The sequence below is a fragment of the Parambassis ranga genome, chromosome 19, assembly GCF_900634625.1.
Source record: "Parambassis ranga chromosome 19, fParRan2.1, whole genome shotgun sequence".
Taxonomy (NCBI): Eukaryota; Metazoa; Chordata; class Actinopteri; family Ambassidae; genus Parambassis; species Parambassis ranga.
This window is the reverse complement of record NC_041039.1, coordinates 10,173,549-10,190,393: the sequence shown is the minus strand read 5'-3', so window position 1 is coordinate 10,190,393 and position 16,845 is coordinate 10,173,549. Positions and strand designations below refer to the sequence as shown.

The 16,845-nt window shown below is 39.6% G+C and overlaps 1 protein-coding gene across 1 annotated transcript in view; it reads left to right on the top strand.

Annotated features, from left to right (window-relative positions):
* Window positions 1-4,479: 4,479 nt before the first annotated feature.
* LOC114451632 (protocadherin-15-like) overlaps window positions 4,480-16,845 on the top strand; it is a 109,510-nt gene continuing 97,144 nt past the window's right edge. The window contains exons 1-3 of the mRNA XM_028430396.1: window positions 4,480-4,547; window positions 15,934-15,948; window positions 16,588-16,653. Of these exons, the coding sequence (XP_028286197.1) occupies window positions 4,487-4,547; window positions 15,934-15,948; window positions 16,588-16,653 (142 nt within the window). The 5' untranslated portion in view covers window positions 4,480-4,486. The remainder of the gene's footprint in view (window positions 4,548-15,933; window positions 15,949-16,587; window positions 16,654-16,845) is intronic.

The following is a 16,845-nucleotide window of genomic DNA, read 5'->3' as shown; positions in this document are numbered from 1 at the left end:
TCAGTTTTCTCCAGCTAATAACTGTCATATACTCCAATGATCTTTAGCTCCATGTCTTCTTTGTGACTGGTCTGCATTTAATAAGGAACGTCACTTATCTGGAGTGACATTGTTTAGCACCAGCAAACTGCTAAGTGAAATAATTATTTATTGACAGACGGGGACTTTTCTTCCTGCCTTAAGGCAAACATGGGTGGACGTGTATGTATAACATATTAGCTCCAGGCTGAGAGAGTCTTCAAAAGTCATATGAGTAGAATATACATAGTTGCTATAGTTTTGAGAACATATAATTTGTCTTTTTGTTTATCTGTTATGTTGTACAATCCAGCGTTCCAGAGTAAATATGAAGCTCCTGCAGAAGGGTCAAAAGCTGCAGTTTTCTCTGCGGCCTTTGGGAGCAGATACCAATGTTAAAATGTCCAACTTTACAAAAATAGGTTTGGAGCCTCATCATTGTGTTTTCTTTTTATTACATGATGTGATGATATTATTGATTTAAGAATTAAAATTTCGCATAATGTGCATGACCACTTTGATTGACAAGGGAGTGCTGACTCACAGCACAAGCTTCCGCTTCCACCCGCCCACCACAGCTCACCCTGGTCTTTGGGTAATCTCTCAATATCGTAGCCAGACCACTGGAGCAGCAGGGGGTCGTGGAGTTTTATCAGCTTGTCTTCACCAGTAAAATGTAACATGAGGTTGATATCTCAGTCCTTGAAAACAGAACACGTTTGTATTTCTTTAGCTACACCTGAATGTGCTCATGGGGGAAGGGACTTGTCCCAATGGTAGGCGAAATTGGCAACCCTGTGACCACCACCCTTCTTACTCTGACTTTTGTAGCTGTATCAGTCTTGTGATGGAATGATGTTGGGCAAAATGCTATGCTCTGTTAGCATAAACATCGATTCATGTCGTATGTCGGACAATATGTCCATAAGGTCTGTATACGAATATATTGGCATCATTGCAACCATGTGTCATATCTGTCACATGACATATTTTTTACATTTTTGCCTTAAACCTGCAGAATTTTTGCAGCAATTGTTTATATTAGTCATAGTTCATGACAGGACATGCACAATACCTAAAATATTAGTGTCTCAATAACAGCTCTAGTGTAAACACCCACTGCTCCAGTCTCAAAGTTTGACCATTGCTATCATTATTCCTGTGTGGAGGCGCTATGTTTGACAGACTATTACTCTATTTCATTATTATATTATAAATATACTGAGAAGCCAGCACTGATACCTGTGGTGCAAGCTCAGCGGCGTGTATCCATTCTCAGCAACATCACAATATGACTGCCAAGGGTTTCATACAGTGATTAGTCCCCTAGGGACTCAGTCTTATTAAAAATATTTTAGAATTATTTATAGAACTCATCAACAGAGCCAACATTATGTTTCTGAACTCATAAACGTGAAGCATCCCTTGTGATTCATTCCAAAAACATCTGCTTCTCTGTTGTGATGGAGTCAGAGGTTTTATCAGTCTCATCTGCACTGGCACACTGTTTAATATGTTAAACTCATTTAAGAGCATGATGGCATTGTGAGTGCAAAGTGTATCCTCCTAATGAAGCTGCTCCTGGTTCAGTTCCCCATGACTGCTGGATCTCACCTCTGGGGTTTGGTAGAATATCACAATTACATTTTCATTGTCGGCCAACTCCATCTCTATTCAGAGGGTAGGGCAGTAGTAATCTGACTCTGCGACTGTAATCTCTGCCATGGGAGCTTCATAAATCAGTCCTAATTAAACAGGCAGCAGATTTTGTGAAGGGAAGCAGTTAATGTTGTCCTTACTGAATAAGCTGAGCTGACTTGAGTGTTAAGGTGCTGCTCAGAATAATCATTTGCATTTGTTTAGAATAGCATCAGTATTACTATGGAAATGAAAAGAAAATAGAAGGAGGTGAAGGTGTTTGTGCACTGTAGCACTAAGTCTCGAGTAGTTCAGGTAACAAAGATTCATTTCTATAACTTTCATATCTGTGTAGGAGGCATGTACTTTAAGACACACCAGCAAGTAAGAAGCACAGATCGTTACAATAAGAATAAATTCAAGTTAAACAATTAGAATTAGAAAACAACAAATTGCTCCCATGGGCACGCCATGTCACTTAGAGGGGGTAAAAAGCACAAAGGACCACACAAGGAAGTGTTTGGTATAGCCAGCAATGTGTTACTCCTTACTTACTTAGCTTGTGAGAAGGCTGGAAGAAGTATTTTTGGAGTTTTTTTTCACAAACTAAACATGGCTTTAAAAATACAGCATGGCCCACAAATATCTGTGGCTTGTTGGAAATGTTTAATTAAAATGTGAAAATGCTGCTATGGCAACAGCAGAAGAGCTGACATGTGGCTCATAGTTGATGAGTTGAAAGGTTTAAATTAAGAGTTGTCTGTCAGCCTGATGAGTGACAATGATGAGTGTATGTTGCTTGAATGAATGAATATATGAATGAATGAATGAAACCTATGCCACTCATTGACATATACTTAAAGTGCCTGTGATTTTTATTTACATTTTTTATTTGAACTTGCTTTACATATTCATGTGAGTAAATTGTGCTAGATGAGTTTACAGTTAGATACAAAATTATATCTCCCCCTTTATATTTCTCACGTTCCGTTTAATAGAGCAAAGAAATTTTGACAGATTTTTTTTTCACATTTTTTCCTTGATAAAGCTTTAATTACTTTAATTTTCACAGTTACAGATATTTTTACACAAACCAAAAACTAACAGTGTCAAAATAATTATCCAACTTAAGAACAGTCCTGCCTGTTTATCCATGGTACAAATGAATGGTATGCAATGAGACTATGTAGTCTATGCTTTAACTGAGAGAACATATATACGAATTTTTATCTCGTACACACACAGTATAACAAATACCATTTTTCATCGACTCTTGTGAAAATGCCATCAAAGAAAATCAAAGACATAAGTGTGGACTTGAGAAAAAACTGCAGGGGAGTGGTGAAAAAGCTCTAGTCTAAGTCCAGCTCTCTCAATTTAAACTCTTGGACACTCTCCTACATCATGGCTTTGATGTAGGAGAGTCTTCACAGACACAATGTCTATACAACATTATCAGAAAGCAAAGGATATATAAGGTTATCAAAGCACTTCCAAGTTTCAAGAACTAGAGGAGGAGAGGTATTATCAAGAAGTTCAAAGAGAGTCAAACAGTGCAGAATAAAACCAGCTCTGGGAAGAAACAGTTTGAGAGATGTGTGTAAAGACCCAAAAACAACTGCCAAGACACTAGTGAATGATTTAGCTATGTCTTAAATGGACTGTCTGAGAAGGCAGTCACAAGAGTCCTGCACAGAAATGCATCATGGGGTTGCAGAGCAAGAAGACCAACGAGTATACATACTGGAAATGTGCCATTGGGTCATGTGAACTTCAAACATGGTGGTGGCGGTATAATGCCGAGGGGAAGCAAAAAAAACATTGGAAATATTGTGTTTGCTCTATTAAACAGAATGTGGAAATATTTGAAAGAATGACTTGAATTGTATTAAAGCAATCAAAGCCCAGTTTATATGACACATGTACATACATAAATAGTAAATAAATGTTTCTGTAAAACTTTCTATTTATCCCCTCTGTTATATGTTTTTTCTATGACATATAATTAATCTCATCCTAAGTGCAAACACAGCACACAGACTCTTATCATAATGTATTTTACCCACTCTCTCTGTTATGGCATTTCAAATGTGACAAATGTTCCACTGTATGATCTGAGATGTCGTTGGCACCGCTGGCACTTTACAAATATTTCCTACTCTCTCATCATCTACGAATTACTATATTTTTTTCCATTGTGCTGGCAATCCCTGTGAAACAATCGTTTACTTTGATGCACGAGCACAACGATTGATCAAAGATTTTTTAGACTGTGGCGTTGTAGCTCTAAGGTGCAAGCACAAAATGAATATTAAATGTCATCTGAGCTTTGGATTGTTAGGGCAGCTCACCTTAGAGATGTAATGGAGTGCAGCGTCAATATGGAAAACATGCTTTTGTGTAAGAGTGTGCATAGAGTTCAGTGACATCATCTTGCTGCTGACCCCCTCCAAAGAAATTCACCACTTGGCTTCTGTGTTGTTACTTCTGTTTGTTCCACCATCTATAGCAGAGTCTACACTGACTATACCTCATAAAACCCAGCATCATACATGCCAATCCCACACCAGGCAAAGGTAACCCAAGTGGAAGAACTAATTTGCAAATGACTGCACTTTAATGCATATATTTGATTCTCCTGACAGGGCTGACCAGATGTTTTTGTATTGCAAACTGCACAGCTAAAAATGAGGTTAATGACAGTGACTAACCTCTGTTCATGTCTTCCTGTCTCCTCCAGCTGGATGCTTGGTGAAGCATGGTGGTGAAGATGGTTAGAATGCGCTTAATGGGGCCGCTGTCATGGGGCCGGGTCAAATGGCCGAGTGTAATGGGAAAAGGAGTTCTTTATCTGCTGCTGCTATCAACCTGTCTGGGCCAAGACACCGAAGGTAAAGGGAGTGTATTTTGTCTTCTCCTTCACTTTATTTTTTTGTCTTTCCCTGTTTTAAAATCAAAGTCACATCTCTGCTGTTGGACCCAGCAACAAGTACATATCTTCTTACTACTGCTGAATACATATTTGATGTGGCAATCTATAAAACTGAGCCCATTCTTTGTGCTCAGCTTTTCAATGTACCCAACAGGTAGAAAAGTTGCCTCTCTTCATGTAATCCCACACTGACTTGATGAAGTTAAGATCAGGACTCTGTGGGGGCCTCACCATCTGTTGCAGTAGTCCTCCTGGTCTCCAAAGATGGTTCTTTATGACTCTACCAGTATGTTGGGGGCCGTTGTCATGAAGCAGAATGAATTTGGGACTGATCAAATGTCTCCCTGATGGCACAGCATGATGGATCAGAGTGTTAAAGTTCCTACAGTAGCACTGTACCCTTCCAAGTACCGCTGTGCCTGAGTGCAGCCTCATAAGGTTGCTCGGGGTGGCTGGTGACTCTCTCGTTACCCTGTTCTAGAATGCATAAAGTTTGTATTAGCTATTAAATGAGTGTCCCAGTTACTACAGTAGAAACTGGGCTGAGTTGGACACACATCGCTTTACGCCTGATGGGCAAATCCCAGCTTTAGAGTCAGCCTCAGGTGGCCAGTGGTGGAACTACAGATATATTCTATTACTATGCATACATACATACATATTACTATGATGAAATGCTACTTTTTATGTGCCTAATGTTAAAAAAAGAAACATCTCATGTTCATATTACCCAGAACTGAGGGCAAACTGAAGCTAAAACAGAGATGAAGTCATCACCAATGGGAGAGCTCAGCATAGTACTCTCTTGACTTTCTGCTCAATTTATCAGAATATTAATATTCCGTTTAACTCTTAGTCCCTGAGATTTATCTGGTTGGCATTTAGCTGACAGGGACCATAGCCAAAGGTGAGTGTGTGTGTGTGTGTGTGTGTATGCGTCTGTGCAGAGGGAGAAGAGCAGGCGTCAGACAAAAGTGAATTTAGAAAACTATTCAATTCTAAACATCCCCATCCATGTCCAATCTGTGTGGACTGGGTCTTTTCTCCTCACCACATGTCCACCTGCATTCAATTACACCTGTAAAAGTGTGTTTCCAAAACTACTGACAGGATCTCACAAACAGGATTATTCTGGTGGATCTGCACATAACTAGAATAGTACGTTTTAATGAGCCTGGGCTTCCAGTTGACAGACAATGTTTTACTCAGTTTTGGTCCCTGCATGACATGAGTTCTGGTGTGTTTTAATGAGTACGAGTCCCAGGACTAGCAGTTGATTTTAGCTGTTTGGACCCCTGCATGACATATGTTTTAATTAGCCTGGGTCCCTATAGGTAAGACACTATATTTACTCACATTTGCTTTTTCCAAGTGAAAATTGCACCAGTATATTTTTAATGAGCCTCAGTCCTGGGGTGAGAGACCACACAATGTGTCAAATGTAGCTTTTGGGTTTACAGCTTCATAGCTCCAAATCCCTTTATTGCTGTTTGCTTTCCTCCCATAAAACTTGTCTCAACTTCTGATTAAGATCCGAATGCTGTTGCACCCATTACTGAAATCAGTTTGACTTCAGCCATTGTTAGTCGATTCGTACTTAGCATTTCTCAGTGAGACTAGAGGCGGGTGAGAAGCAGCTTGCTGAAATACAAACCTTCAGCTCTGGTGAATTCCTACACTTATGATTATGAATTAATTTGATGCCGGTAGTGTGTAGGCAGTGCTTCACTGGTTGTTTTAATTGAAAGTGACTTATCTGCGAATGTAAACAAGACTTAACAGAAGGGGGTGAAAGAACGTATGCTTGAGTTGTTGTATACATTGAGTGTGATGCGTGCTTATGTCTGTCTTCATGATGCCCTTTTCTAAACCTTAAATATATGTGAATGTGGTTCTTTGCACCTACGTGTGAATACATGACTGTGAGTTGTGCACAGCTGCTCTAACCCTAACCCTATACCCCCCAACACACCAGCTGGCTTTTACAAGATGTGCAAGAAAAAGAGCATCAGACCCTCAACATGAGTTTTCAACTTTGAATGATTTTGGAAAATGTTAAACATTATTTTTTACTGAAAATTAATAATAAAAAAAGCAGAAAAGTCTTTCTTCCAGAGTATATGTTGCATCTCTATAGAACCAGCACATTCCATTCCAGCAGGTTCCACAGATCTGGAGGCCATGCCAACAACTCTTCATCCATATTGTGTAGTATAGCAGCTCCACGCATGGCAAGCTGTGATACACTGCATTCTGACATGTTTCTAGCATTGATGGGATAGTTCACCCCAAAAATCAAACATTCATGTTTTTTGCTGTGATCTGCAGTGTTGTTAATTTGTTCATATTCCTGACTCCTGGTGTGGAGGAGTTTGTGATAAAGGAGTGTATTTGTGCTGGAATCTCAGTGACAAATATGCTACCATTCTAATGTCAGTAGTTCCAGCATGGTGGACTGGAACTTCAGATTTATATTATCTGTTGGGTGTGTGTGTGTGTCATTGTCATTGTGTCGACTTGGTTGGAGATAGAAGTTCCCAAGGTGACTTTAATATTTATTACTGCTTTCCTTTGTTGTTAGATGTTTCCTCTGAAGTGAATGTGTCACCTATCTGTCGCCAACCATCAGCATTACCTCCTCTTCTCTCCTCTCCTCTTCTCTTCTCTCTGTCTTTGCCCTTCTCACAGCCTTTCCCCTCCATCTACTATTTCTTCTCATGAGACTTGTGATCTTCCTCACACACCCTCCGTCTTTGAAGGAGATGGGTATTTCTCTAGATTGGTTTTCCTCAACCCCGCCCTTTGCTTCTGGAACTTTACCCCTTTTATATTTATTGCTATTTTTTCTTAGTATTTCCACCACTACCTGAGCATCTTCTTCTCTATCCTCTTCGTTTTTTTATATATTATGTGATGTCAATGAATTGTACTTTAGCTTTTGCACTTGACACACAACAGATATATGTCTTCACTTTGGGGAGCCTGAGTGTGTATTTGAATAATAATGCTAGTAAATAAGGTGCTCAATTTGCCACTGAAAGAGGTGCGGTTACACTTTGGAAGAAAGATATACAAAAGGTATCAACACAGCAAACATAACAGCAGTAAAACTGACATGTTTTAAAGGGAAAGTTCAGCAATATGTCAAATAGAGGAATGTGTTGTACAAGTGCAGAGCCAATGTCAGGAAGTCTTTAGCATAAATACTGGAGACAAAGGGAAAGAGGAAATATACCTTAAATACATTCTCTATATCCTCTATAAATGTCTGTTGTGTGAGTTAGGCTATCATTTATGCAGGAGTGTGATTATTCACCATTTATTTAATTTATAATAAAGATAATAGTATGATTTGATTTTTGTTATCACCATGGTGGTAGAAATGAAAATTCTGAATACCAACACAGGAAAAGAACAAACTGTCTGCAAATAGAACCTGAGGTAAACGGTGTCTTCTCTCCCTGCTGTGAATATGTGAATAATTCATTTTGATATGTTTTTCATTCTTGCTGATAACAATAATGATAAAAAGGTAATTCAATTGTTTAATAAGATCTGACATTTTCAGAAACAGAAATGAAATGATTAGAAGAAAAGCAGTGATCGCTTTTTCATTTTAAAATCCACAAATGAAAAAGCGTTTTTAATTTTTAGTAACAGCAGATACAGCATTTACAAATACTCAACATTCCTCATTAAGCCTTTATTGAATTGAATTTTCTATTCAACAAAACCACTCTTGTGTGTTTATTTTCATATATATATATATCCAGCAATTATGATAAATAAAAGCTAAATCAAGTGCTTTATAAGGCACAGGTGAGGCATTAAAGGGAGGTTAAAACCAGTGGATAGTAAGTAGTGATAGATGCTAACATAGATAAATGTCACCCAAAAAATGTCCTTCCTTTCAATTTTGGACTGGTATGATTAAGCTCACTTTCATTAGAAAGTCAATAAGTGTAGCCACTTAACATTTTCCGAGCCTCTCATGTTGGTAGAAGAGTCACCGTCCAGATTACACGTGCAGACACTAATGTGGGTGCCACAGGAACAGGCCGTCACTGCAGCGTTTGGGGTTACCGGAAGGCTGTTTATGTATTCCCACCACATGTCTTCAGAACAACTGCTGTCTGATTACCACCACTAGTACTGTCAACTGTGTTCAACCCTGCACTGGGTCGGAACAGACCTGACATACTGAGACAGAGACTGAAAGAGAGAAGGGGAGAGAGTCAGGGTAATGGATAAGCCAGCACAGTGACAAAGTGGTGATCCCTACAGCACTGAGCCCATGTGTGTGTGTCTTTGTGCATGTGCGTTTTTTTTTTTGTTTTTTTTCGTGCGGGTCGACAATCCTTTTTCTCCCGAGATGCATCAATCTATCACAAGGTCACACTGTCTCTCTTCGACAATCCTCTCCTTTTACTCCTCTTCCTCTCATCACAACTCCCCCTTCGTCTTCTCTTCTTCCTTTCTTCTAGTCTGTCCTCCTCTTCCAAATCTCCTCTCTGCTTGTTTCCTCTGTTCCCCTCCAAATCGTCTCCGCATCCATTTTGTCCCCTCTGTTCCTTCTCTGTCCTCCATGGATGAATGGATGGGAGGGGAGGATGGATGGATAGATGAACAGGTGATGGATGAATAGCTGGCTGGTTGGGATGAGGAGGGAAGACAGAGAGCAATCGGACCCCAGGGATATGTGCAGATTGGTGTACCTGCTGATGATAGCTTAAAAAGGACATGACATGTGAGAACTTTTAGAGAAAAAACACACACAGTTTCTCCAGTTTTTTGCAGCCTTTTACTACCACGTCTCTCAGTTTTTTTGTTTGAAATATAGTGAGGTATATTTTTGGAAGTCAAGCTTGTCAGCCAGCCAGAGATTATGTTAGGAAGCCGTTTGATATACAGTATGTTTTGAGCTTCGCTGCACACCAGACACCAGGGCATCGGATAAAAGGAATGAGGGAAAATTACTAATGTAACTCCTTGTTTTAATATTGACTTACAGTTTTAATAATGTGCTCTTAATAACTAAATTAACGTGAAATGGGTCTTTGCATATTAAGTAAGCTGTATCAAAAAAGACCCGATATGTAATTAACTTACAGACCCTGTAAAGCACTATTAATGGCCACACACCCACACATATACGTCCTTATTGTTCACATTATTAGGTCACAGTGATGCAATGAATCCTTATTGCATTGTGTTCTTTAAATCTATATTTCTTCCGTTGTTCTCATCATGACACTTTTATCCTTAAATGTCTACTCAAAGTGTGCCACATCCATCAGTCAAGTTATAAAAGCAACATGTTCAAACTTTAAGAGAGGAAGCTTAGTCTCTGATATCTGATCAGCACGGGGATCTCTGGAGATGGTGCCTGTTTTGCATTTATTGCTACACTGTGTTCACATATTACTGCAGCATATTTTGGAGTTCACCATCATTGGGTTTTCACATTCACCATCTACACTCCAGGCAATGTAGCCAAGCGGACATAACAGATGGTAACAAGTAGAAAGCAGTGAAGTACAACTTGCTCAAATGAGCACAAATTTTTCACAATATGGTGTGGTAAAAAATGATTAAAAAGACATGCTTAACCTGAATTTTTACAGAGTTAAATTAGTTGTTTGCCATTTATCAGATGCAATTGTTGAAATGCTGGTCTACTGTGAAATATTATCAGCTTTACTTAAGTGCAGGTGTAGTTGTGCTGCCATTGCACAGAGATAGAGCCCTTGGTTTCCATTGTTTCCATATGCTAGGCAAAGCTATCTATTTTGTTGCCTGTAGCTCTTTTTTCAACATAAGAGATGTATTGATCTTTTCTCCTCTATAGATATAAGTGATTTTCCCAAAACATGAAGCGATTGCTATTTTATACACTACTACATGTAATACCTTAACTCTCTCCCTAAAGGCAAAGAACACGGCCTTCAGAAGATTGCCTGCTACTACCCCGTAAAATGGGCTCACCGTGCATCCCTCACAGGCCCAATCAGAAACATCATTTGATGAAATGAGTCAATTATTTGAATGGAAGCAGGCCAGGGTGATGGCTCTTAAGCATCAGGAATGCTTTTGGTGTTCTTCACCGTCATTTTCAGAGAGAGAATCCTTGGCTTGGCAATCCTTCATTCTAGTTCATGTCATGGATGTAACCTATACAGACACACTGTTGTGGTAATGTCTTATTGGAGTGTGAAGTACTGAAGCTGTGATCAGTAATCCTTCCTTTCTACCTTTTTCTGATCCACCTCAACTTGCTCTAGCATTTTATAGACATATTTCATCAGTATGTGCCATTGCTTTGCTGCACGCACCCAAACACATGTTGATGTTTCCTTCTGAAACACTCAATGGCTTCTCAATGTCTTTACCAGCAAGGCAATCTGGACAGAGACTGCACCTTGTATCATAAATGTATTTTTAATTCAATATTGCCAACATTGCCGCTGGAGGTTATTTACAGTCATGCTGTCCTTAGGTGAATGTGGTTTTAATATGACCTATCAGTGGCAGCTATAATGGAAAACATTTCCCCTGCTAAGCCAATGTGATGTTATGCCCTGACGTATAATTAACATGTCACTTTTATTGACATTATGCATATAGTAGTGTGTTATTTTGATGCTGTTTTGCCTGCATTATCTCACTTAAAATTATCTCATTTAAAACTACTTGTGTAATAAATACATAGGTACACATAGGTAAACATAGGTGATGTATTAGCTGATGTCACCAACACATCACTTAGTCATGGAATGATAAAGCAACGCAAGTCTGCGTAAGAAGGCAGGCTGGGGATGGTCATGGTCCAATACCACTTCACACTTTTACCCAGAACTTTGGGGTTTGCGCCCCTCTGGCACTTACAAGTTTTATTTTTACTTGTGGTAAACTTTCATTTTTACTCTGGGTCAGTGTTAGGCATTAGAAACTACTGAGTTTGGGGTTAGATAGATCATGGTTTGCATTAAAACACGTGTACCATGTATTCACAATGGTGAACACATTGTAAAAGTAAAACTGTCCTTCTGCGGTGATGGCGTGCCAGTGCACATCAGTGGAAGCTAAAGTGGTGTGAAATCACACACAAAATCCTGCAAAATGATATAAGAAACTGGTGTTATTCATACTTATTTTGGAAATTTGAGGCCGGCTTGGCTGGCTCTGGTATTAGCGAGTTATTGTGCACTTCAGAGTTAGGGTTTTTCTGTGTAATGCGACTGTGTGTAGAGTCAGTGAAGTCCTTAGCCATCAGTGTCTACAGACACTTAACAGCATTTTATAACGTGACAAATATACTCAATATTTATACTCAATTCCATAATAGCATGTACATAATCCAAATTGTTTCCAAAGTGTAATGCTACTTCTGATCAATTCTTTCTGTGGGGAGTGAGTCATTGTACATATCCCATGACCCTGGCTCAATACACACAATCAGCATGGTACAGGTGCCCCATTGAGTCACAGCCTCTGTATGTATATTTAATGGTAACTCTAGCATGCATGAGTGTGGCATATGGAGTCGATTGTGTAAACTGTGTAAAGTGGTGTGAATGTGCACATGGTGTGTTGTGTCATGGAGACAGTTGCTAAGTCGTGTTGTGTACAGAAACACAGAAACACTCAGGGCTTCTTGTCGATCATGTGGTTTCAGCTGATGCCAAAGTCACTCGTCTCTCTCTTCCTCTTTTAACTTTGTTCCTAATGGGGACATGTTTCTGTCTCCCTTTGCAGTCTGTACCTGCTTATTCTACCTGCCAAATTTAGATGGACAGAATTTGAATAGCAAAGACGTTATTAATCAAAACACTCTAGGTTTAAATGCAGAGGTGTTGGATGGATGATGAATCTGGAATGGAGGAAAGCTTTTTTTTCATTGACTGCCTGTGATAGTGTCTGAATGGATTTCAAAGTTTGAAGTCTTTTATTTTTATGAGCTGCACACCTTGAATGCTTCACCCTCATTCCCCTCACACCGCTCTCTGTGGAGATTTTCATCATCTTTGACAGAAACCTGGCATTAGATGGATTTACTCACTTGCTCATGCACAGTGATGATTTTTTTTTTTTTTTTGAAACTTTGAAAAGAACTGAATACAAACGTTTGCTTACTGGAGAATGAATGAGTGCTTAAAGGAAGAAGTTGAACACAGTAATGCACAAGTTAACTTTTGAAGGTGAGCATGATGAGTAGACAGGGTATAAGTGCTTGAATGCTAAAAGCGCTACTGTGGGAGCCCCTTTAGTTTGTCAGGAAACAGGGCTTTGACCCATGTGAGAGAGGAGCAACACATTTGCATTTTCTACGCATCGAAATATTCATCCTGATTTGCTCTCTGTCATGCAGAGATAAAGGCTGAATTAATTTTTTGCAACAGGATTGATCTCATCTCATGCAAATTTATGGTAGACTTCACATTAGCACTACCCGTCTTCAGTTTTTAAGAGATTTCACGTTGAAGTCTCGTGTTCAAGTGTCACTTTATGTTACAACCCGGGCTATTTACAGTTTCATACCATTTAATTTTTATTACTTGAGGAGGAAATCAGACTGACAGGTAGAGAGAGGGAGGAAGATGAGAAGAGACTGGGAGGGAGACACAGAGATGGCCCATAGAGAACAAATGGCTGGTTAGTAATATATGAGGGGCATCGGCTTACACTGAAGGATAAAAAGGCAGTCAAGCAGGGGATACACATCTGTCATCTGCTGTTCACACACACACATACACACACACAAGCCAGCTGGTAAAGTGTGATGTAACTAGTGACTATTGTTCCATGGTTCATGCTTCTTTCTGGATTGCTAACCTGAGATGCACCCTTACAAAACTTGTAAGAGGCTGAATGGGTAAAATTCTGTTCCAGCACCTCTCTGACAAAACTAAACATGTAAAAGCTTTGTGAAAGTTATAGCAGAGCTGTTGTATCAGATTACATTAGACTGCATATTTTATTGCAAATTCTAGTGTTATTTTTGCAGCATAATGAGGAAACACTGTATCTGGGAAAAAAACACACTTGGTTGGAGCTGCGGATCCTTGTCTTTGTGAAGTGTTCAAATATTAAAAGCCTGACAAAAAGCTGAAGCAAGGATGGAGAATAACTTGACAGGAAAATATGTGTACTTTCCAAGAGTTAAATGAGCAGATCACATTATTCTGTGTATTATGCACAGAGCTTAGTTTAGCAATAAAGACTTCCAGCAGTGAAGAATAGTTTGCCTGACATATGATGACACATGAGCATGTTTACCAAAAACCTTGACTGTTCTTATAATTCTCAACCCAAACTGTAAATCCTTCATCACAGCCAGCATCTATAAACTACCTTAGATGAACCCCGATCTTCTGTTTTCTATGTCAAGCCATCTTTTTTCTACTATTTTCTATTATGGCAGCCCTTATTACATCTCTGTTATGTGTGTTTCCACTAATTACTGTTATACTTTTAGTTGATATATCGCTTGATTGGGCTAATCAGAATCAGAACTCCTTTATTTATCCCCGAGGGGAATTTCTTTTTTGTTACAGACAAATACAAATCAAAGATGAAATTGAAATATATAATAAATATCTAAATACCTAGATAGCATTTAAATCCCTGAGTTGTATCTAAAGAAGAACATATTTACTATTGTATAAAAACCTTTAGTAAAGAGCATGACAGTGTCGGAGTGACTGTTACAGTTCAGAGGTCAGTAGTTTGATTGAGACGGGCAGGAATGACTTCCTGTGTTTCTCAGTGGTGCATCATGGGAGTCGGAGTCTGTTGTTGAACGAGCTCCTGTAGCTGGTCAGCACAGTGTGGAGCGGGTGAGAGGGACAGTCCAGTATGGTCTTTATTTTGGACAACATCCTCTTCTGACACACCTCTGTCAGAGAGTCTAGTTCCTCTCCCACAACATGGCCGGCCTTCCTGATGATTCTGTTGAGTCTGTTGATGTCCCTCACCCTCAGACTGCTGCCCCAGCAAACAACAGCATACATGAAGGCACTGGCCACCACAGACTCATAGAACATCCTCAGCATCGTCCTGCAGATATTGAAGGACCTCAGCTGCCTTAGAAAGTACAGGCGACTCTGGCCCTTCCTGTACACCATGTCTACGTTTTTACCCCAGTCCAGTTTGTGGTCCATGTACACTCCCAGGTATTTGTACTCCTCCACCACCTCCACACTGACCCCTTTGATGCTGGTAGGGGTCACTGGAGCCTTTGTCCTCCTCAGATCCACCACTAATTCCTTTGTCTTTGTCACATTGGGCAGTAGGTGGTTGCTCTCGCTCGCATTAGCTCTGTAGGTCAGACAGTGAAATAATGCTTTCTTCTATTCCTGGACTTATTGGATCTGTGATTTAACCAGACACACCAAAAACATTGTTGTAATATTTACAGAGCACTGAAAGCTGCTGGAGTCTGTAAATGTAGCCCTGTTTGGTTGCTACCAGGTTACAAGACAAAAACCCCAGTATGCTGTGAATTGTAGAGAAAAATGTAGGGCTATGAAACACTGAAGACAGCATGCAGTGAACAAGTTCCACATCAGCTGTGTTGTTTTAGGTAAATTACTCATCATAAAACAATCCCTTCAGCTGATTTGGATCTTCTGTACCGACAGCTTATAATCGGGAACACGACCCCCTCCTACACTAAACCACCGGGAACGGTGAATGAAGATAATCTATACTGTCACACAGTTGTAATGCTTTATCATGGAGAGGAAGGGCGAGAGTGCCAGAGAGAAAGTGTGATCATTGTTCCATGAAGTCTATTTTCTAGGTGAGCAGATCTCCATCTTCCAGCCTTCCTCTGGGATTTTCCCAACCATCCTCGAGAGCTTTACAATGATGTTGGCCTCTGCACTGAATGTGGGTGTTCTTGTTTTCCCGTATCCTGGCAAGGACAGTGGGATAAAAAGAGAATGCTTAAACGTTGCTGCTGTTTTTTTTTCTGCTCTGAATGGGACCACTTTAAGCCCACAGTCAGGGTTACAATCATTTCTCCTCATAGTAACACAGTAAATGTGGGTGGTGGCTGTGAATAGACATGGATTAGCTTATAGAGATAGACGCATCATCATTTTTTGTATGGAACATGCAAACACACACATCTGACAGTGTGTTTTTATCCACCATTCTTTAATGCACTTCACATGTGACTCACCTAGTTGCTTTACTGTGTTTCCTTGCTTTGGTGGTTAAATCTTATCTTTCATATATTTTCTTCTGTGTGTTTTTTTTCCGTCTTCTGATCCTCCTTGGCCTGCTGCCTCCTTTTTCTCTTTCCTTCCTTCCTGGTGGGCTGTGGCTGTCTCTTCCTGCAGATTGGCAATATGAGGGTAAGAACAATCTTCTCTTCATTGCTTTGTTAACTGCACGTTCTCTCACTGTGTCTCTCTTCACTGCCATTCATGCTTCTCTTACTTCACCTCTTTATATGCTAAATTTCATTCCAATTACGTTATTTGTCTGCACTTTTTGTGCCCTGGATATAAGCGGAACATAATAAGTTATAGATGTATAGATGATTGGGTCAAATTTAGAAAAACTTCTACATTCTTTATACAACATAGCCCCTGCCAACATTTACACTCATAGTCCATCACTGTCAATATGCTGACTAGTGAGTTCTCTTGTCACTATAAATGGAGGACATCACCTTGCCCACAGACATCAACAATGTGGCTCTCCCTGGGAACCGGAGACTTTGAATGTTGTTTCCACTGTTGTGATTGTTCATTCATCTCAAATCTAAACCATGGTTAGAAACTGCTGAAGAAATCAACATCGATTTATTTATTTTACATTTTAAGGATATTCAGGACATCGCAGCCTTCGGCGACCATTTGGAGTTTGTTGTAGATAACAGCATATCAGTACTACCATTTATCAGCTCCATAAAATCTTCATCAGATAATCGACACATCGACCACATTATGTATGTTTGCTAACATTATGTGTTATGTGTCTATTTTCAGAATGTAAACTCTCTCGGTCTGGTCCTCCTGCCACCATTGTTGCCATAGATGAAGAAAGCCCCAATGGTAATGTAGACATTTTTTTTTCCTTTTTCTTCACTCTGCTATAAGTGGATCCATTCCAGACTAAACTTCGGGCTTAAGATGTGACAAGTGAACATTGTTAGAATTAAAATAGTTAATTTACTCTAATCATCATCTTTCACCGCATGGTAAACAAACACTGTTAGATGAGCTTGACCTTTTTAGCAGATGCTG